Source organism: Centruroides vittatus, unplaced genomic scaffold (assembly GCF_030686945.1).
Source record: "Centruroides vittatus isolate TY-2023 unplaced genomic scaffold, ASM3068694v2 contig_1427, whole genome shotgun sequence".
Lineage (NCBI taxonomy): Eukaryota > Metazoa > Arthropoda > Arachnida > Scorpiones > Buthidae > Centruroides > Centruroides vittatus.
In genome coordinates, this window is record NW_027120893.1 from 1435404 (window position 1) to 1459607 (window position 24204).

General features: G+C 31.2%; 1 protein-coding gene across 1 annotated transcript; it reads right to left on the minus strand.

The window, feature by feature from the left end:
* Positions 1 to 12469: 12469 nt before the first annotated feature.
* On the minus strand, positions 12470 to 23857 carry LOC136968321 (uncharacterized). The gene is made up of 15 exons (XM_067262323.1): positions 23661 to 23857; positions 22072 to 22138; positions 21722 to 21997; positions 21371 to 21637; positions 21002 to 21274; positions 20353 to 20607; positions 19996 to 20280; positions 19623 to 19880; positions 18472 to 18647; positions 14712 to 14845; positions 14476 to 14618; positions 14297 to 14378; positions 13108 to 13261; positions 12816 to 13035; positions 12470 to 12736 (listed from the first exon to the last, which is right to left on the minus strand). Exons 2-15 carry the CDS (start codon positions 22136 to 22138, stop codon positions 12507 to 12509), a joined length of 2820 nt encoding a protein of 939 aa, XP_067118424.1. The 5' UTR covers positions 23661 to 23857; the 3' UTR covers positions 12470 to 12506.
* Positions 23858 to 24204: the final 347 nt, after the last annotated feature.

Below are 24204 nucleotides of genomic sequence, written 5' to 3' on the forward strand. Positions count from 1 at the left end.
TGATTCATAGTCAGCCGAGAAGACTCGTTTTATCCCCACGCATTATTATGAGATTATAGGGTCGATGTGTCTATAAACTCGTGGTTATGAAGTATATATACTCTCATCGACTCGCCATAAAGCTTAATTCTAATCTTTATCGAATGCGGAAATTCTCATAAATGGAAACTAGAATATTGAACTTGAAAATTATGTAATAAAAATTACACTTTTTATAATAAATACCACCGTGTTGCTTCCTGAATATTTTGTCATTTCAAAAACCATAAACAAGCCATCGGTTCTCAGAAATTAAACCTTATTTTTCGTGACTAGTGATTAAGTACACTCCGCGAATAAGCAACTGTGACTTTCTCCTCCTTTTTTTTTATGTAGAATTACCCAAGAAGAGATTAATTTGGAGGCCCCGTAATGATTCATTGCGTGTAATTACGTATGCAAATATCATTTTTGAAAGAAGAAGGATCGAAAAATTTTCTCGTGTAACTTCATTTATATTCCATCACTAAATTATATTACGTTGTTTTCATTAATTAGCATGGCGAAAGGTTCAATGTCCAAGAGAAAGAGGTTAAGGTCAAAAACGAAAGAGGAAAACTATTCCCGGAGTGATGAATGAGAGAGAAAGGGAGAGAGAGAGAGAGAGAGGGAGAAAGCCCGAGGTGTTCTTGCATTCCGCTATTGTATGACAAATGAACACTTGAGAAAAATACCATTTTTTATATAATATACTCAGATTTTCATTAGGAAAACATTTAAAACTACACCATTAACAATTTTGTTCCGTAATCTTATCGGTCTTAATCTTCCACGAAAGGATTCGAGGACGAAAGATGATTATTATAAAAAGCATATTTAGAAGGGGGGGGGAAATTATAATTATACCTAATTAAAAATTTAATAATTTTTCTTTCCAATGAGATCCAACTAATCCCATTTATATTGTTTTAATTTAAAAAGAGTATTTTATTACGTTAGATAGAAGCATTACGATCCGCACTCGTAGATTAAAATGCTAATTAAATTATACAATTGTATGCATTGTTTGTAAAATTACGTACGGCCGAGAAGTCGTGATGCAATCGAAACGACTTTGGCACGCGAATCACCCTCCACCCATAGGTCAGAGACCCGAAATTTTGTGTCCGATGTTTGCTGAGCCGTGAATGAATCGCGCTTTTTAAGAGAAATTAACGATCTGAGAAAAAGAATAACCATCCGTTTCTGGAGCGATGAAGTTAAATGCTACGTAAGAACTGAATTGCACCTTTCGATGCTTTTCGGAGAAGAAAAATGCCAATTTTTTTCCCAGGCAATTTTATTTTTTCCCTTAGACAATGCCGCCAAAACATCCCAGATTATGAATCCGCAGCTGTTTTATTGTATAGTTTTTTTATTTTTATTACTTTATCGATAATTTTTCTTCGAGTTATTAAAATGTTCAATTATTTATTACTCGGGGCTATAATGACAGGTTTGGTCGAGAAAATTTGGATACGACACCAGGCCTATACTAACGAGTTTATTATTTCTGAGTTAAAATGACGATCAAATGGATACCAGATAATGAGAAACGACACGAATTCATTTAAAATTGAAGGTTTTTAACATCTTTATCTAGCGTTATAACAGATGTGGCGATGAGATAAGATGGGCGTACGTTTCCTGATAAATCCATCTTCTTTAACAATTTCGACTCGATGAAAGTTGTTTAATTATTCTGAAAAGTTGTTGAGAAATGTCGGATACTTTAACCGCACGTACGGGAAAGTTAATGAAGAAAGTAGTAGTTCCTCATCTACTTTTGTCGTGCTTCGAATCTGACCTTCAACCTTCGTTTCATTTACCCTTATGAGTTCTTTAATGGGTCTTCTGTACACATACCAGTTCCGCTCGGTTCATTTATCGCATCATTAAATAGTTAAATACTACTCTGCAATTTTTCATTATTTCATGAATTTATAGTTGAATACTCTTATTTCGTTAACTCCATTTCTTTTCCGCTTCTACAGAAGCAACAGATTAGTCAAATTATTTAACATTATACAGGAAAGAACTTCAGGTAAATTTGTCTAAAAATTCTTTATATACGCCTCTAACTTTTTAATTTAGTAGAATCTTCGGTTGTTTTAATTTCCACCGTCTATTTATACATTTAAGGCTAATTCTTTTCGTTAGAGTAACGTATATTTTAAGTCACTTTCGCCTTTTAAAGAGTCGGTTTGTCGATGCGAAGCACCATCGTGAAAGATACACGCAGCCAATTTCAATTTCTGTTCCTTATGGGTGCTCCTAGACGGATGAGGTATAACGCTTCAATTTACAATTACTTTCGTGCGGAAATAAAAAACTATATGGATCCGGTTCGAATTCAAATCGGGATCTCTCGCATTACAGATCAATGCTTACAACCGGGTCAACTCGTGTCACTCTAGTACATTTAGTCACGCTTTGTTTTTGAAGTATTTGCTTTTTAGAAATAATTTAAGAGTAGAGAACTTCAAAAGAAATTAATACTGTATTTTCGAGATTCGAAATAGCTTCGGACTTATTCGAGGATCGCAATGGGTTTCTAGGAGTAACAACACTAGTGTTGATTATTTCATGTAATCATCAATGAGACTTTTTAAAAAATCTTTTTAAGTCCAATATCTAATTAATGACACTGATAAAAACTACCGCATTTTGTTTTCAATTTTTTTATATTTAATATTTAAGATGCAATATGTATCGAATAAGAGTCTCGATTGTTTGAATGGTTGAACAACTCCCGCATTCATTAACTGCCCTGCATGTTCATGCTTTGATAATTTGATCAAAGGAGCTTCACCTTATAATTAAAAGAATTTATCATTTTTTTTAAGGAAGATGAATTAGAACAATTAATCTTCCGAATACAATACAGTTTTCGCTAATCATTATTTTAATTACATCGCTGGCATTTAGGAATCTCACATTTTTCATCAATTAATAAGTTCACTGATCTAATAAAAATTGTCATTACCTAAACGGTTACAAATGATTTTAGTACGTAAAATTCTAATTTAAAAAAATGGGGGGGGTTTCTTTTTGTATTCCAAATATATAAGCTGACTTTGGCATTAGGCTGAAAGTATAGAATGTAAAAGTGATACTTTATCAGGATAATCTTCTGCAATTACAGTAAGTAAGACATTTTCTAACTCCTTAATTAACAAGGCGGAACCTTTTATGATAATGAATCAAGGTTATTTAGCCAAGAAAAATAACCCTCTTGCACACACAATGGTGTGAAGATGAAAGTCTTGTCGTGCCACTAACCTTATTGTAGAGACATTAAAAAAAATGTATTGTTTATGAAATATGGATGGAAGAAAATGATTCAGCTGTCAGAATTGCTATCTAAAGACAATAATCTTTTGATAGAAGAAAAAAAATTATAATGCTACCAGCTAGGAGCAAATTACATTTAATATTAAAACCAATTTGAAATTTTGTTAACTTAAATACTTTCATAACCTTTGAACTTATCAAAATTTTACATATGATATGAAAACTTAATGTACTAAGTTATTAATACATACAGTAGACTCCCCCTATAACACGGTAGCTACGTTCCGTGTTATATGAATCCGTGTCGTACGAGTCACTTAAATACATGAGCCAATCACAGCCCGTGTGCCGGGCTGTGATTGGCTCATGGTAATAAGGAAATATGTTTAAAAAAATGTGTTTAAACAATGTAATTATCAGTATAAAATAAGTACATTTTCTATGAAAAATCCTATAATCTACTTACTTCTTTGACACATGTCAAAAAGTAAAAGTGATAATATATCATATACTCAAAAAGTTGGATATAAATATAATAAAAAGTTCTTATTTTACACTTCTCTTATATTAAAAATTATATTTTCTAAGTCAAATTAACTATTAATGCATATATATATATACAGTAGACCCCCCTATAACACGGTAGATACGTTCCGTGTTATATGAATCCGTGTCGTACGAGTCACTTAAATACATGAGCCAATCACAGCCCGGCACACTGGCTGTGATGGCTCATAATAACATTGTTTAAACACATTTTTTTAAACATATTTCTTTATTACCATAATTTGTCAACTTTTTCACATTTTTATTCACAATTTTATTGCTAAATAATCCAAATTCTATTATAAATTGCTGGTTATACAATGTGACAAGTGATAAATGAAAAAAAATCACTGCAATGCTTATTTAATTTATTTTTTGTAAACCTAATTTTAAATTTTTCTTTTTTCTTTTTTTGGTTAATTTGTAATAAACTAGCTTATTATTTCCCAATTATTTAATAAAGGCTAATGATTTCAATGACTTAACCAAAGCACTTATTATATACTTTTTTTTAAAAAAAATCCTTTAGTATAAAAAGTAAAATATTTATTCATAAAATTGAAAATGAGATGGCATTCTTTCCCACTTCATTATATGAAAAAAAATTAATAATAATAATAATGAAGTCTTGAAAATAATATATAAAAAGAATGAAGGTTAGCAGCACAATTTGCTTTAAAAGAATAAAAACAACTTTCTTTCGTTTCCTGTTAGTAGAAATGGGCGGAGATAAAATTTCCATAACACGATATATATTAAAGTTTTAAATTTTATAACGCAGTAGAACAACAGAAATATTATATTTTCTTTACTCGACAATTTCAATTAAATGTTTTCGAGTTTTATTTGATAAACATTAAACATTAACAATTAAAATCGTTTGTTAAACACAGATAGTAAATAGTATATATATATATATATATATATTTCTTTGAATAAAAATGTAGCAGAGGTCTATAGACCTATTTTGAATAGAAGCGTGTCTTCTCGAACGTCGTAGTCACAAATCAATAGAAAATTGTTGACAATTTCGATGGTATTTCCCTCCGAAAAGACACTAATGTTACGAATTACTTTCAAATCTGATGCGCTGTAGGTTTGTGGAACTACATTCACGTGATCTTTAACCTCAATTGAGAAGATAGTCTATCAGGTAGGCATGGCCGACGAGCCGTAGCCAATGCTACTCGATAGGTGAGAGAATTCCCAGTAGAAAGTGAACCACGTAGAAAAATTTTAAGCCCGTTTGCCATAAGATTCCATAGAAATCGGCGCTTCGAAGTTGACCATAATAGAATAAATTATTTATTAAAGTTGTCGTCATTTTCGCAATCGTTAAATAGGGCTATAGAATATGGCTAGTAATTTTAATTATTTTAAAAAAAAAAATAAATATCGTTTAAAATAATCTGTAGAAAAAGTAAGAAGTTAACTTCCTGTTTACTTCCGTCCTTCCGTGTATACATTAAGAATCTTTTAATAATAGTGTAAGCAAAATTATTCTCGAATTCCTGCTGTGACCGAGAAGACGACATTGTCCAGACCTAAGGTTTTACCGATCGTGACTACATCGAGCGTTAACTTCCCATTTTTGTTACCTTTTGGATATGTATAGAAGGTCTCCTTTAATTCTTGAGTAGCTTATGGGTATTAAGAATCGTACGAAGTTAAAGTGTAATTCTTCGGTGTAAATGGCATTTAAAAATTGTTTGAGAACTAAGTTGAACGAACTTAAACATGCTGCACCTAAGGGCAAACAACCATCTTTCCTACTTACTATTGACTCTACTATGTCTTTTAAGAATCAATATAATAGCACCACTGTAGGTTTAAGAGAAACGTTTTGCTAATTGACTAGATCATTGTTAGCTTTTCTTTATAAACGATAAAGTCAAAGGCCTAGAAGATCCAAAACAACATAAAGTTTTTCATAATAAGTCTTCATTCGGTTTGCTTTCGTAGTAGAAATTATAATACAATAAATAAAATATTAAATATCACTCGTTTAAGTCTACGAAGCAAATTAAATTAATCGAAAATCGTACAGACTAGCAGCTAATCCATTGACAAATATACTAACCAGAATATAGACTATACAAAGAAAACTGTGTTTATCCGCCAGCTAACTACCGAGAATCCTGTTTAGTGAATATTTTTATCATAAATAATATCTTTAGGCAGTAATAGTATAATGTTGTCAGAACCAAAAGCTATTATACTATCTATTACGAGAAATTAATGTTAAAAAGAGTACATAAATTATGATAAACTGCAAAAATCCTACGTAAAAAGTCGTTGAAGGATGCTGTATAGACTATCGCTCGATGACATATACCATATTATACCTGTAGTCACTAAAGCCAGAAAAATGCGAGATATCCTGGTATTAATACGTCAAAATATAAAAAGACTCGGAAAATTAAGATAAAAAAATGATTACAAGGAAGAACAAGAGATAAAAACTGAATTTAAAAAGCCGTAATTTATTCGATAGATGACAGTGAGAGAAAGGGAGGGGAAGATGGAGAAACGTTTCTGGTTACTTAAATTGCCACAGGTTAAACCAGCTTACGAGTGAAGTTGTCGAGGTCATTAACATCACTCGAATAAATTATTAATCTTTATTATGTAAATGATACCATTAACGTGTGAGAAAACAGGCCAAAAAATGATTGAAAGAAACTCGACTCTTAGTGCTTCTTTGTTTAACCACAGTTAATTAATGTTATTTGCCAAATTTCTAGTAGATTTACAATGTAATGAAGCGGATCGTATCGAAGCTAATATCGAGATCAAATATCAATATAATCTATTGGATATTATTAGAAAAAAAACAGACTTATTCAACACTTACGAATACAGTTAAATGACAATTTCTAATTTTATCTTATTGAAGAATACTACTTATTCATTCTCATCGTCATCAAATTTCCCACATCATTTTGGCCCTTAAATTATTATAGTCTATTATTATCAATTTTTTATTTCACCTAATAATAATTCAGACATTCACGACGTAATGAATGATTTTATTGTCAACTTTATTACTCATAAATATTATGATAATGTTAAAATTAATCTCGGGTTTCGTTTTAATTATCGCTATAAATATATATTTTAAAGATTTTTAATTAAATATATAAAAGTATAATATTTGAAATTATAATTTTCATAAATTCTGGTCTTCTTAATCCTCTATTATATCGACGTTTACAGGTTTCTTTCGTAAGGATCGACTGTATTAAAATTAAATAAAAGAGTTTTAAATATGTTTAATTACATCCGTAATTACTAATTACGTACATTAATACATATATAATTAGTAATTATAAAAGTAATTGAACGTGATTTAAAAATTTTTTTTAATTATTTTAATTGATCCTTCCGAAAGAAAGCACAAAAAATAATGAATATTGATTGCAAATTAAAAAAGCACTACTGTATACTATTTGTCAAATATATATATATATATATATATACCATATACAAGGACATATACAAGGACCCTGAAATCAAGTAAAAACGTTCCAAATATAATAATTTTAAAAATGATTGAGATTTGTAACCTTAAACCCTCGACCGTGTCTGTGTTCTATATTCTACTTGTGTAATTATTGTGTACAGTCTTTGCACCCACGCAGCGGCGCCGCAGACTAAAAAAAGGGGCACAAGCTACGAAAAAATGGCATGGTACATTATGTAAGAAGCTTCAGACTCGATTCCATAAGACGGTGTTGGTTGCACTCGGGCTAATTTGGCCTACAATACGAGGAATACGCTTTTGGTCAACGTACGACTAAATTGAATGAGACAGTGGACAAGTGTCGTTCGTTAGTTTCTTTTATATTTGCAGAATAGGCATGAATTTTCTGTTGTTCGAGGCTCTCGTAGGAATTAGGAAAAGGGGCACCCTAGAAAATAATTTCACTCTGGTGCTAATTTAAGTATTTAAATTAATAAGCAATTAAAAAGAAATCGTACGAAAGACCACGTTAATTTAATAAGAATTTTTTCTGTTCTTACTCTTTTCGCCCTGTGGGCACTAAGAGGGCCTTTTTTTTCTAGCTAGGCCAGGTCCACAATGAGGCAGTCGGGTGAGGGAAGGTGTCTGACATATACGGGAGGGATCATCCCCCGAAAAATTTCTGGTGTTTTACTAAAGCTAGAATTCGATCCCTGTCCTTCGGAGCGGTAGGCTGACGAATATTTCATAAAATTTATTACTCCAATTAATTTATGTTAACCGATAATTGACCTTAATAATAATATCAACTTTTTAAACAATCATTTAATCCCATTTTTAATATACATAAATATTTAACAGATAGTAGACTTACCTCTGTTATTAGTTCTTTATTAAAACTTTCCATTAAATCGTCGAATAGTAAATAATGCTAAGCCGCGAATGATTACGTGTTGCCACATGTTTTAAAACGTGACACGAAATAAAAGAAAAAAAAAAGAAAATCTAAAAATAACACGTTTTTTCCAGAAAAATGAAAACTTTGTTAAGGTTTTTCACGGCTAAGACGAAAAAAAAAATCAAACAGGTTTTACGTACGCAAGAAGGGAAATGAACGGTTTACGAGAAAATCAATACATCGAAATGGTAACACCTTTCAAAGTCAGTTGAATGAAGACCGTAATCGGGAAGGAGCCCGCTCCCTTAACATTCTAAATAAATGAAAGTAAGAAAAATCAAATAAGTACCGAAAAGAGATTTGAGTGTGACACTTATACACGCGTGTATACAATATCCAATATCGTATCGCTGTTCATCCGCAGCGCTAATGGCGGCACAAACAGTGTCTAACTTGGGATTCCCTAATATTCGGTCCGGTAACTCTGGTAGGGATGTCCACACAGACTTCCTCTTCAATACCTTGCCAGGGGCGCATCTCCAGCAGTAATCCGTTGATGTGCTTCTGAAAATCCGAGCAGTCGTGTGGTTTACGCGCGATGGAACCCCCGCTGCATTTTAGCCATCACGCTGGTCACATCGATGGATTGGAAGAGCGGGTCCTATTACACGTTCCCTACGTTCGCCCGTCTTTAACTCGTTAGATTTTTATCTACGGGGACATCTAAAATCGCTCGTTTATTCTGCTTCAATTAATAATGCAGCAATCCTTTGAAATCATTCTTGGGCAGTCTAGAACCTTGGAGCAATGCAACATCGTTAATCTGATGGGTGAATGCTTGCAAATACTCACGTAGAGGACAATTCAAACATCTATTATAGGTTTCGTATGAAAATGACTGTCGATAATGTTATTAAAGTGTGTGTAATTGTCTACAAGTGTGTTAATATCTGTATATATGTTTAAATCTACAATTTTAAACCAATAAATAATTGTGACGAGATGACACTACCTCGACCTTCACGTCTCGCTAGTTATTACCTTCAGAAACAGGAGTTTTATAATGCAACTCGATACATACAATAAAATCACGAAAACAATTTAAAATTTAAGGTCATTTTATAAACATTTTAGCCTTAAATTCTTTTATATAAGACACTAAAAATATGATAATTTTTATGAGATTGCATGTAGATACGCCTTTTAAGTGTTATGCCTGTGAGTATAATACCGTATTTATTTTCTTCATTATATTTAAATTTTATTCGAGATAAATACTGAAACTTGGAGCATCCTTACAATTTCTTTATGAGGTCAGTGGCTCAATGGGTTTTTAACATAGAGTCAAAGTCAAGGATCATAAATTTTCTTATTCTCATAACAGGAAACATTTTCAAAAGTGAAATATTAAATTAGATGAGTGATAACGACACCATCTTGTTAAATAATTGCACGAAATACGATAAAAATAGATATAATTCGCATATAAGGTTAATAATGGCATCGTCATTTTAGAATTATGGCGTTGATAAAATTCTAATCAGAAGTTTTACGGCATCGTAAAAATTTTACTCGTTCACTGGATATTTAGGTCCAAAAAAAAAAAAAAATAGGGGAAAAATAATAATTTGGGTAAAGGCCGGGCCAAATTTAAAATAAAATATACACTTTCTAAACTTTTATTTCTTCTGGAAAAACTTATTAAAAGCACTCTTCCAGAAAAGAACCTGGAGGAACCATTTAAGAAGCTGCAGTTCTGAAAGAGAATCGATTTAGGAAAGGAAAAAAAGCGGGCAAGGCAAATATTTGTTTAAGTGATCTTAGTAAGGATATAAAGAAGTTGTTTAACATCTCAAGGTTGTCCAATGGTAAATAGGAAGGGAAAAAAAATACCAATGCTTTATTGCTAGCTGCATCTTACCCTGGTCTAGTGGGAGGAGTAATGTTCTTTGTTGATAGAGAATAGAACCTTGCTAATGGGTCCAGCTGGCCGATTTCTATGAGTCCTTTAGATTATGTTAACACGAAATCGTTTGAAAAAGTTGCTCTTTATCACTCTATTTCTTTTCCGGTTAAAATAGAGATAACATCAACGTTTTGACTATGGTTTAATTGCGCGTGTTTTTAAATGTAAGAAGACTTCAATATCTTGTAGGCTAGCTTCATTGTTCTACGTAGTCTTCTTCCCGTGTTCCTTAATCGTCAACTAATACAATTTAAAATAAATAAATACAATTATAAGAATTTATTGTAAAATGATGCCAAATATTTAAATGATCAGTTCTTAAGCCGTGGACTCCCAAGAAGTCCATAGATATAGATTTCGGGAGATTGTTAACTTAATAAAGAAGCGCGTACATCACAAATTTGTTGGCATTTTTAATATTTTGAATACTGTATTTCGAGTAAAGAAGTCAATAAGCTTCGGTAGAGTGTCGAAGGAGTCCATAGCGCAAAAAATTAGGAATCCCCGGTCTACATTATATCTAAATATACATGGGAGCGATGAAATCTCTCACACGAGATCCGTCGTTTCGATTACGATAGTGACGTCAATGCGACGTCATCGCTACAAGTTTACTATGGGAAAATATAAAAACTGATATCGAAGTGACGTAAAAGTGTATAATAGCCCAACAAACGAATAGATCAATAATTATTATATTCGTTAATACTTTTTAAAAAATTAACAAATGAAGCAATAAATAAATTACAAAAACCTAAATAAGACGATTACGCGATTGAAATAAGCTTCTAAAATTATTTTGTGCCGCCATCTAGTGGTTTATTAAGTAATTAATAATTAAATAAATCAATATTTTATTTTTACGAATATATTTTAAAGAATTTTTAATTAATATAATTAAAATATAGCTTTTTTATAAATATATTTAATACGATATTTTTTATATGTGTAACGTACTTTTTGTTAAAAAATAAATAAAATACACGTTACAATATTTATCCTAATAAGGTAAAAAATAGTTAGTTTATCTCCAAAATTTTATTTTAAAAATTCTTAAATAAAGTTTCCATTTTTAAAACTATTTAAAAAATTAAAAACAAATTAACTTAAAAAATATAAAATAAATAAAATGTAGAGAATATAGTTTTATTTTCTTCCAGTAGATGGCGTTTAGATACGCTTGTTTACGTATTGTACTACAAAGACAGTACTGTATTATGCATTTAATGTAGTATCGTCACTGCTTTATAGAATATAAAATTTAATTGTTTTTGAACAATTTTCAAACTCAAATAAATTCTCAATTATTAATTAAATGATATTATATTTTAGTACAAAGTTATAAATAATACGCCTTACACACGTATAGTGTAATTATACCCATTATTTATTCATTACGTATGTATTTATTATTTATAATATACTAATTCACATAAATGAAGTTTCCAATTAATTTATTTTATTGTCTCTAATGTATTTTAGTCGAAATGAATCCATTAAAATAAATTGCAGTCTGTAATTTGCGAAAAATGAAACGTAAATAATGCAAGAGAACACCTATTGAATATTATATTAAAATATTCATAAAAATAATTTCTAAGAGAGGATTTATTCTTTTATGATATTCATACACTAAAGAATTGTTTAAAGATTTGTCAGTAACATTTATATCACAGCATTTATTTTAATTCACATGATAAAAACATTACAAAAAGATTGCCTTCACCAATCTTTCGTACATAAATTATTTTGTACAGTACATGCGACACATTTTTTATACATTATTTCGGGTCCTCTACGATCAAAAACCAGGTGAACCAAAACCAAATTATTCAATTTGACTCTAAGGATTTCAGCAATTAATACGGTGAAATCCTCAGAATTAATTGAGATAGAGAGAAAAAAAAATAGTTAACTTTCCCTCATAACAGGAAAGTCTCGTTGAAAAGGCAAATATTCAGCAGCAATTATTAAATATACATTGATATTATTAATAGGATAAGTATCGAACATACTTCTTCTCTTTTTTTTACAATAATTCGAGTGTATATTTTTGATAATTTAATATTTTAAATAATTAAATTAAACTGTAATAAGTTGTAACTCAGTTAACACATCGAGCTCCATAATTGATTACTTAATATAATTCTTGAAGCTACATTATTAAAGTTTCGATTATCTTTTAAGTGTTTTAAATTTTATTGTAATACAAATATAGGAATTTTATAATATTTAGTCTTAAAATTTATGAATTTTAAGACTTTCTGGCTAAAAATATCGCTGTAATTTACTGTTGAACTGGAAGATGGTCCGAGATAACGTCACGTAGATGAAGCTTCCGATCCGTCTATGCTGTTGGCGTAATATATAGATAGGGTGCGATTTTTTCCATCTCCCTTCTTCCACCTACAGACCAAAACCAAGCAAGCAGTCATAGCAGATACTTCAGCGAACAGAAACAACCCTCCTATCAATGCAAATAATGTAGGTTGGAAGCAAAACAGTACATCGTCGGGTAGTCTTTGATAAAAGTCTTCGAATAACTGATTTTCTGCATTTTAAAATTTATAAAAAAATTAAAAATATATAATATTATTAATTAAAACAATCCGTGGTTAATTATAACAAACCTGAGAAAGAAGGTGCGGTAACTGGTACGGCGTAGTTAGCTTCGAAATACGGCTTTCCTATACCGAATTCGTTGTCTTGTACCCCTATACTTCTAGTCAGTGTCGTCGTTGCTAGGACTTCTCCGAACTTTTCGGATGATAAGTCACGTTTCCTACGACCGAAAGACGATACTGTTTCCATATCGTCTTCACGCCTTCCGGTAGGAATTTGGCACAGAACCTGATTGGAAACGAATAATATTTAGATAAGCGAAGTAATTGTTTAAGTTCGTTAAACAATCGAGAAACTTACAGGTTTGCAATTCTCTAAACATGTTTCTACTTCGGCTTCTAATTCTAAAACACTGCTTCCTGTAAAGGTAAATGCTTCCAAATAACCTTCTAGGGATTTACTTTGAGGGTCAATTGTTCTAACTTCTCTCATCATTTTAACTTCGACCGGGCATCTTTATAAAAATCAAAAGTAAACAAAATAGTTAAATATACGCTTACGCTGCGAAACACGACAGAAAAAGGTGAATAAGCGCTTCTTTTTTTTTTTATAGGTATTACTTCGTATTTTGCAAGGTGTAATTTCACATAGGCGTAAGTAATTAAGAAAGACGATCGACGATAATTTCGAATAATTCTTATTTAATGATGACATTTGAAATGCGAAAGCTCTTTTATTTTTGAATGAAGACAATTATCCCTGCAGGAGAACTTTCCAAGGACATTTTCCTCTCAAGGACGTGACAGGTGCACAGACTTGGAAAGATCTTTGTTCCTAGTAGGTCAAGTTCAAAGTTTTTAAAGATCAAAAAGCGTAAAAATAATGTAAAGAATAACGAATTCTCTTGGTGTTGTTCTAGTATAATTTAAACACTAGAAAAATCTATCTAAAAGTTTTCATTTTTAAATAGATTTTCCGGTTAATGTTACCCATGGTTCCAAAATGGCGGCTCGTCTCTGATTCAAGGGAACAGAAGAAAGAAAACAGTGGGGACGCAAGTTCTAACCTAACCTAACCTATTCTAATAATTTGGTTGGTTATAATTATGATAAATTATTAGAATAGGTTAGGTTAGGTTAGAACTTGCGTCCCCACTGTTTTCTTTCTTCTGTTCCCTTGAATCAGAGACGAGCCGCCATTTTGGAACCATAGGTAACATTAACCGATTTTCCTAATTAATTACTAAATAAGTTGAATATGTTATATTACTTTATGATAAAATTACTTATATAATATAATAATCTTTGCTCGAAACTAGTTTTGAGCTTTTACATAAACAAAAGTCTTCTATTCTTCATTTGTTAAATGTAATTTTTTGTTTACATTAAGATTCACTTTAGCATGTAGTCTAGACTATTAACAAACAAAAACAGATGGAACTCGGAATAAATTGTAATATTTAGCAAATTTATTTATGTTAAAATATAGACGAAGAATTTGTTTAGTTAGAAAAGTGATGTTTAAATCAATATATTTAAAAATTACCAACCCAGTATTATCTATTAATGTTAGATTATTTCCACCGGATCCGTCTTTAGCTACCAAGTTTCGGACGAATATACCGTAGGTGTCTAAAAAAAAACATTATTTATTTTCAGATTAAGTAATATAAATAATGAAATAAACAATTCGTTTTTTTTTTTTTACAACTAAGTTCATATATTTTACCTTCGTTAGACATTCTAACTTGAACACGTAAGAGTTCGCCTAAGGAAACTGTTTCTCTTTCCTGTCCTTTCATATCCACAATATGTAAAGATAAATCGGGTAGATTAGGAGATCCACGCGTGTGATCTGTGCTATTTAATCCACTGAAAATACAAAAAAAAATACAGAAAATTTTTTACTTTGTTTTAGCAATTTCTATGTTTAAAGATAAATAAAATGTTTATAAGATTACTTACGTAACATTAACTTCTGTTTCTTCCGTTTGATTTCCGACATGAAAGGAACAATGCACGCCAATTGCTTTGTCCATAGACGTAACTACATGATCGTTACTCTGAATGACAACCACATTAGTGAATTTTCCTTCCTCCTATATTAATTAATTAAAATAAATAAATAAAATTACGATACTTAGTAAACATTTAAGCATTATTCTAATTAAATTAGCCATGTTTTGAAAGGTTAAATAAACCTAAATCTCTATTCTAAAGATGATAATTAAGTCGTACTAGTTAAAGTAAATGGATGATTTATATAAGTATATATTATATCACTTGACAAAGAGCTATCCTTTAACACCAAATAAACAACAAAAAATATTTTTCTAAACATTTTTCTTAGAAGTCAATTTATATTTTAACATGCAACAAATGTAAAAAGTGAATTTGTAGCTGGACACTTTTACTTTTTTCTAAATCTTCTTTTGTCAGCCTTAAAGGGTCAATTGCCATTGTACTAATTAAGGATTATCGTGCAAAGAACGCGTGACTGTAATTTTTCTAGTAAGAATTTCTGAACGGATAATGACCCGTTTTCTAGTTTGAAAAAAAAAGTAACCTGCACTACTATAATAATAATACAATAATTCTATTTTATCTTTAAAGTAAATAAGAAGCTGACGTTTGGGGAGGTTTCAACCTATTCGTTCTCGAACATTTTGCTCACCAACGATCGTATAATATGAAAAATGGGTTAAATTTACCTATGGTAGTCAAAATGGCGGCTCGTCTCTGATTCCAGCAAAAAGAAGAAAAGAAACAGTGGGGACGCACGTTCTAACCTACCTAACCTATTCTAATAATTTGGTTGGTAATAATTATGGTAATTTATTAGAATAGGTTAAGTTAGAACATATTAGGTTCGATTAGGTTAGGTTAGAACAGATTCGGTTCAATTAGGTTAGGTTAGAACAGATTAGGTTCGATTAGGTTAGGTTAGAACAGATTAGGTTCGATTAGGTTAGGTTAGAACAGATTAGGTTAGATTAGGTTAGGTTAGAACAGATTAGGTTTGATTAGGTTAGGTTAGAACATATTAGGTTCGATTAGGTTAGGTTAGAACAAATTAGGTTCGATTAGGTTAGGTTAGGTTAGAACAGATTAGGTTAGGTTAGGTTAGAACAGATTAGGTTCGATTAGGTTAGGTTAGGTTAGAACAGATTAGGTTAGGTTAGGTTAGAACAGATTAGGTTAGATTAGGTTCGATTAGGTTAGGTTAAAACAGATTCGGTTCAATTAGGTTAGGTTAGAACAGATTAGGTTCGATTAGGTTAGGTTAGAACAGATTAGGTTCGATTAGGTTAGGTTAGAACAGATTAGGTTCGATTAGGTTAGGTTAGAACATATTAGGTTCGATTAGGTTAGGTTAGAACAGATTAGGTTCGATTAGGTTAGGTTAGAACAGATTAGGTTCGATTAGGTTAGGTTAGAACAGATTAGGTTGATTAGGTTAGGTTAGAACAGATTAGGTTCGATTAGGTTAGGTTAGAACAGATTAGGTTCGATTAGGTTAGGTTAGGTTAGAACAGATTAGGTTAGGTTAGAACAGATTAGGTTAGGTTAGAACAAATTAGGTTCGATTAGGTTAGGTTAGGTTAGAACAGATTAGGTTAGGTTAGAACAGATTAGGTTCGATTAGGTTAAGTTAGGTTATGATCGACTTAACTTCGAAGAGATTAAATGATTGTCGAAGTATTTAATAATATAGAAAAATGTATCAAGAAGTTCACTTATAGAGGATAAAATACAAATCAAAATTAAGATAGAAAGGAAGCGCTGTCAGTAATCTTCATTTATTCTTCTAAAGAATTCCGAAGAAACCCCTGAAGTTCTATCTTCTATGGAAGAATAAATAAATGGAGATTTATGCAAGCATGTTATATAATTATAGAAATAAAGTTACTAGACTAGTAGTACCTAAAAATAGATAGCTCTACGTATTAGTCCATTGAAAATCCATACCGTTACACAGAAGAAATATTTTATATTATTCATACTTGTATTAACAATTGCTTTTGATTTATGCAGTTAAAAAATTTATAGAACGTTTATTAGAATTGATGTAACGAATAAATAAAATTCTGTTTCGTTTTCAGAAAGAAGTGTACGGTGTGTGAACTAATTAATAAAATTCTAGAGAGAAAAGTTTATAATTTTTATAAAATATATATATATATATATATATTATATAAGACTGTTAAATCTTTAAAAATCTTATTAAAATGCACGAAAAGTATGCGTATAAAATGGAAGAAATAAATCAAAAGATCAAGTTATTTGCAAAGATTATACAATTACGCACAATAGGCCTATAGTTATTATGTTTTAATATTTTTGTCATTATATAAAATAGTCCCCAAAATGCTAAATTTTTACAATTATATAACAAATAATAGAGAATTTTGGATAGAATAATCCAAAAATAATTCTTGTCTTCCATGTATATGTGTAGTTATAACACAAATTCTGCAAAAAAGTATATAACTGGAAGTCAATTTTTCTTTCTTTTTTTGTAATTTTTGTATCAGATAATTATATTTTTTTATGACTATTTGATCGTTATCGTGAATATGTGATCTCTTTTCTTATAATTAAGCATTGTAGTCTAGCCTTTTTGATTATAAGTTTACTAATTTTGAGTATTGTATCACGTTATAAAATCTAACCTGTAATTTATTTAGAGGAAGGTAAAAAAACTTTTGTTTTATTTTTTTAATGAGCTTTAACAAAAATTTAAATGTTTTTCTCTTTATCCAGATATAAATAAAGTTATTAACCTTTGTCTGATTAATGTTATTGATCCTGTAATTATTAAGGGTCCTATCTAGATGCGATATAATCGTTAAGATAAAAAAAACTAGTTATTAATAATAGCGATTTATATTGTTATAACAAATACTATCGATGTGTAATTTTAATGGTAATGGTTTTGATGTTATTTATCTATATTATAAGCGAGAATCGATCATTTATTATTTAAAAAGCACTAAATTTCGTTTACAAATGGACTGTCGTTTGTGTTAAAGTGGGTAAGCATCCAACAGTGAATGCTGATATCAAGAGATTGGGGGAAAACCCATCCAGGCATGGATCCGACCTTGAACCTGAAATGTCCACTGATCCATTAAGTTTGTTGAGAGGCCTTTGTGTAGTGATGGATTAGAAGTTATTTACATACAAGATAAAAGATGTTGAATGCGTCGCATGTATACAAATTGAAGAATAGTAACTCATATCAACAAAGAAGAGCATCGTCACTTTTAAAATACTGTTATAATAGTATTATAAATAATAAAAAAATATAGTCTATAGGCCTATATATATATATATATATATATATATATAACGGTTATATTCAGGATATTCTATATACTAAATTATCATATTCTTTAGGAACAAACGATGAATGAAGGTACATTTATTTGTAATCACACCCATAATCACGAAACTTCTAAACACATAGTCGAATGATGTTTTAGGTGAATAAATTGCATGACCATATACCTCGTACATGCTTATTACATAAATTTTACAAGCATACAAGTATCATGATTGTTATACAAGTTTTTTTTACACAATTACATTGATTTATGATGAAGTAACTAACATGCCTTTAGTAAAAATATTATAATGCATTACCTCACGTAATTAAAGTTTCTAATTTATTCAAAAGGTTATTGAGCATTAATGTATATATATATATATTAAAAAAAATTACCTCGCTAACAGTACCACAATCTTTTCCCGATAATGGTATGGGCAATGCAAAATCCATGCTATTGCTCACATCTAAACTGCAGGTTAAAGGATTTCCTTTGGTGTAGACTTTTCCTTTAAAGAGCATGTTGGATTTCACATTAGCAGTAATGGTCTCGGAATCACAATGAACAGTTACTGTAAATTAAGTAAGATAACATTAATTATTAATAAATCACCCGCACTAAACTGAAGTATATGGAAATGTCTTTACGAAATGATTAATTGTCAAATTAGTGTAGCTGTACTTCGAAAATGATCGCAGAGAATGAGTAACAGTCCTATGTTCATTCCATAGATAACGAAATAATATAATTAATCTACAGTTTCGCTTCTAGCAATAGAATCACAGTCATTAATTTCTGCACCTGTTATTTTTTTTCCATCCCTACTTGAACCCCTAGGGAAGAAGCAAAAGGGATGTGTTCTCAGGTGCATTGACTCCTAACATTGAACTCGTGGGATCATCTATTGTCTCCACCAGAAACGATTGATAAGATAAAATCTAGTGAAAACACTACGGATATTGGATAGCTCTAGAAATTGTTTAAATGTGATAATTCTATTAATGACGAAGAAGGAAAATCTATTAAATGTACAGTACCTATTTTTTTCTTTCACTTAATTCCATTTTTTGCGTGGTTAGTTTTTAAATACGCCCTTATTAATTGAGGGGAAACGTGGTTAATAAGTAAATTATTTAATTTAAAGCACTATTATCTTGTGAAATATAACCTAAAAGTTTATAAAACGGAAACATTTAAATGAATGCTTATAATTTTATTACAAATATCTATTGTGATTTCGATTTGAATTAACTAATTTCGAATTTTTACTGAGAAGCTCTCCTATATGCATAGTTTAAGCATCAGTTTTAAGTGTAGAGATCGTGCAAGATAGACATCTGCCTAATGCATTAGTTCAAGTTCATTACTTGTAACAGTACTCCAACCGGATCTACGTGAAGTCCTATAAAGGATTTTAATAATTCTGCTAGAAGAATAATAAATGTTATTCAATCGTAACTGGAAGCCGAGTTTTATGCAGCGAATTAATTCGTGTAAATCTTATTAGCATAGATGTAATTATGCATAAATAATAATTATTTTTTACCATCAAAACAGGTCGATATCTCAACGTAATCCCTCGTATGCGATCTAACAAAAGATCCTTCTGGCGCCGACTTTCTAGTATGATGGCTGAGTTCGCATGATCTTGATTTGGAGTGATATGTAGCTGACCTGCAGACAAAATCAGCCGTGTATAGGCACATGTCACGACATTCGTCCAATGACCTGGTTGATATTGTTTTGTCAATAAGCAGCATTTGATGGCGAGGAACGTACTTCGTATTACAGAAACCTCGAGGTTCTGATGGAAAATAGAAACATAGCTAAAGAAATTCATCATACATTTTTATATCATAAAAATTCTACCTTACTATCTAGATAAGTTTTGTATTGTGCAAACAAAATTTATATCTCACCTCTAACACAGTTATTTTCTAAGTAATCTACTGATGATCTAGATACATCGAGAGTGACTCCTTTCTCTGTTGTTGTATATCGACTGTAGGGGCTGAGATGACATTCGCTAAGTTGATAACGATATTCGGCAGAGCGACAGATGAATGGTTCTTTGTGAGATAAACAGGCAGCTTCGCATTCCTCTCTTGTATTGGCTTCGACTATAGTTTTAACATGATCGATGCCAGTTAGTTCTTTGCCTTTAACTCTCTCAATAGCCCAAGGTCTCTCGCAATCGGTTATGCCTTCAACAGAATATTTGACATCAGGATACGTAAACCTAACATCTCTTAAAATAATTACCTCTATTACCTTACCTGGCAAACAGATTTTCTCATAATAATTGTAGCTCGAATTAGGAAGAAGATTGGCTTCTAACGCCGTTCTAATATTTTCTCTAGTAAATTGACAACTTCCTAAATTATAATTAATCGACACCGATTTGCACATGGTTTCCGATTTGCATATATCCAAGCATTCGTCTGTAGATATATCTAACGTTACCATGTACGATTCCACGTCTAACATGGCTCCTGATATTAATTCGTAATGAATATCCGTCTCGTCACACGCTATAAAAGTTGAAATTTTTGTAATAATTGTCATACGAGTGTAGGATTTATTAAATTTATTAAAAATATAAATGCGTATATTTTTTTAAGTAATTTTAGCGCAGTTAAGTAACAAGATATATGTAGCACTAAAGGCAAAAGGTGGGTTATCGTGTATTTTTTTTTTTTTTTATGATCCCCTATAGCTCGAGTGTCATAAGCCTAGAGGCAAATACTGCTTTACCACCCAAGTAGTCATGCTACTGTTTTCATTACTATTTTAATAAACAGATTTACCGTTATTTATATTCTATATTAAAGTAAATAATTCGAGTGAATTTTAACTATTTTAAATTTTGAAAGGAAGAAAAAAAAATAAAGTAAATAGTGTAGAAGTTGCGAAATTTAAGAATACCTTCGACGTTTCTAGCAAGTTCGTAGTAGTTTAGGTATTTAGAAGGTTCGAACGTTCCTGGATTTTGTAAAAGTCCTTCTCTATTTTGATGAGTGAGTCCACAATACAATTGACCGGATATACGACCAGAAAGAAAAGAACGACAGGGAAATTTTGTGTTCCTCAAACACAGGTCACCACATTCACTAACAGATATCCCGTGATATTCAGACATGACGTATGGATGCTCGACGTTTCCTAGTAGGAGAATTTCGGCTTTGGAACCCGATTTTCCTGAAAAATACATGTTATTTTCATATATGTACTCTCTCTCTACAGTAGAATTTATTATTTCATTTCATATTTACTTGAAAATAAAATTATAGTTACCCCATTTATAGGCGCAAGTATTATCAAAATAATGGACAAAGGGTTTGGTAGTTTTAAATAATTTGTGGCGATTGAAACGATCGTAACGACTAAGTTGACATTCTGATGTTAATGAATCTAAAGTAGCGGAACGACAGATAAATGTTGTTTCTGACAGACAAGCTTCGATGCACTGTTTTTGAGTAACGTTCTTTATTATTCTAGTAGTGCTGTTTTCCAAGTTCATTCCTTGAATCCACTCCACGACAAACAAACGATCGCAAGCACCTGAGAAAATGGAAAACTTATCAGTGGAAAATATTCTACCGTAACGCAAAATTTACATTAAAAAAAATTCAAAGTTTCAATAACCTTTATAACAAACTTTTTGTAAAAAGTTAATTCCTTGAACAGGAGATAACGGTTTCTGCCGTATAACTTTACTTGTTTCCATGTTGGCTTCCATTAATTGACAGATTGCATCAGTGGAATTTTTTAGATAACTTAAGGAACGGCATCTTTTATCTAAACGACATCTTTCGGCACATTCGGTCAGACTATCACCAAATGACTGCCCATAAACTGGAGTGTCTAATCTTAGATTCGTAGCTAGGAGATATACTTCAGTTTCCCCCTGTTGACACCCATCTATAAAAGAAATTTAATGTGTTTCACTCGCTATTTCGCTTCTAAATATCTACAATTTCGTTTTAAATTCTTACCAGTTTCTTCTGAATATGTTAAAAAAATAAAAAACGATAAAATTACAAACAGTTGAAAAGACAGCATCTAATAGAAAAGAAAAGAAAAGGAGAGTTTATAATATGAAATTATTAAATCTTAAATAATAATAACAATAATAATAATAATATAAATAAACAACAGAAATTTCTTTCACCTTTTAACGATCATAATGTTTATCATGTGACTGGCGTGAGAGGATGCAAATGAGAACGTGAGGGACGTGAACTACCGGCTTAGAAAGCCGTGACGTCATTGACCTAATAGTCTGTATGTCCTTAACAATGAGTATCATTATCGATCAGCATTCCGTATCAGATGAACCTGATAAATCTCATTTGTATGAATGATAATAGAGTTTGTATTTATTTAAATGTATTCGCCAGATATAAAAGGCTTTTGTGCACAAATACAATTACTACAACTTGAAAAATAGAATGTAAACATACGAAGATCACCTCGATTATATATACATATAAATCTTAATGGATTTCGCTCGGAATTTCGTGTCTGGTAACATAAGGTATATAAATTATAAATTACATAATAATTTCAACGCATTTCTAGATCAAATAAGATCTATAAATGCCGTTATGTAAATTTAAATGATTCGAAATAACCTTTGAGGTTACAAAGTTTATTCCAAAAGTACCAACAGTCGTTTCAGGTGGAAGATTCTGTGCAATTTAAAGTTTAACCGCTATGGTATTTTATGGTGATATTGCACACGGTGCATGAATTGTTGAGTCAGTATTAATCGGTGCATATCGTACCATAAGAACTCGAAACGAATGGCAAGGTAAGATAATCTAATTTTAGACTTTGTTTTCTATTATATTTAGCTTTATTTTTAAAATATATCGTACCTCAGATCTAATTATTCCATTTTTAAATAGGAAATTTCTGAAATATAAGCTTCTGCTTCGGTGTAGGAAAAAAACGAAAATGCATACAATAATAAACTCGATAATGTGTCCATGTATACAATGGAATATTCATAGAGTTTGCAGAAAATGTTACTTACACATACTAAAAGTCTAAGAGGCGCCAGAAACGAGTTATCTGCGAAGGGTTTTTTTATATTTTTTAATGTATTGATTTTGAGATAAAGGAGTGAATAAGAGAGTGGGGCGGATCAAAAATGTTTGGAAACGTCATATATTGTTGGGAAAGTAATATTAGGGTTGAAGAAAAAATTTATGATAACAACTTGTCCTTCGTATTGATACCATCGTAGTTGGAATATACGTTGTTATTATCTAGAATTACGCTAAGATGTAAACTTTACTCGATCTTTATTTAGTCTCTCGTGTTAAATACCAATCGAGATCCGTTATGGTTAGGCTTATTGTTATAGTTAAAATAACACGCCGAAGAAGATTTTCGTAAGAATTTTCTCGATGTGCCTTTTATAAATACGGTTATTTGTTTAGTCCTATTAATTTTTTCCGTCGTTCGTAACGTGCAGGATTGTTAGATACCCTTAAGCTAATTAGTAGGCCTAGTAAAGAAAACGAAGGTGTGCCACGTTGGCGGCTGTTTTTACACCCCTACAAATAAACCTACATACCTTCTTTTCCAGTAGGTGTTCACAGGAATACCTGCTATGGACACAGTGGCCTACTGCCAGGCCACAGATACGAAAGTTTCTTAATTCTATTTGCTAAGACGAATGAGTTCTCCGAACGTTCTCTGGGATTGATGACCAGGCAACCGTTCCCCCTTGAGGATCCAAAGTAGTCTTACTAACTTTCTCTTTCCGTAGCTCTGATTCGTCAACAAGAGTACCAACACGGAACGTTTCGTCCATGCGTGACGATTCTTCCCCTTTCTTTCCCCCATCTTCTTCCACTTCGGCTGCTAACCCTGAGTGACTGTTGCTCTGTCCAGACCTGTCTGACGACATTGTTGCTTTGAGTCCTTGATCTGAGTACCGAGCTTTTACTTTCTTTCGAGGGTCAGTGTCAAGGCGATGTTTACACTCGCTTCTCTTCAATCTCTAGTCCTTTTAAAATTTTATTTTATTAAAGTTAATTAATTTAAGACATTTCTTCTACGAAATTTAATTTATATGGTTAGGTAGGATGAAGTACAGTACATTTATTAATTAAAGT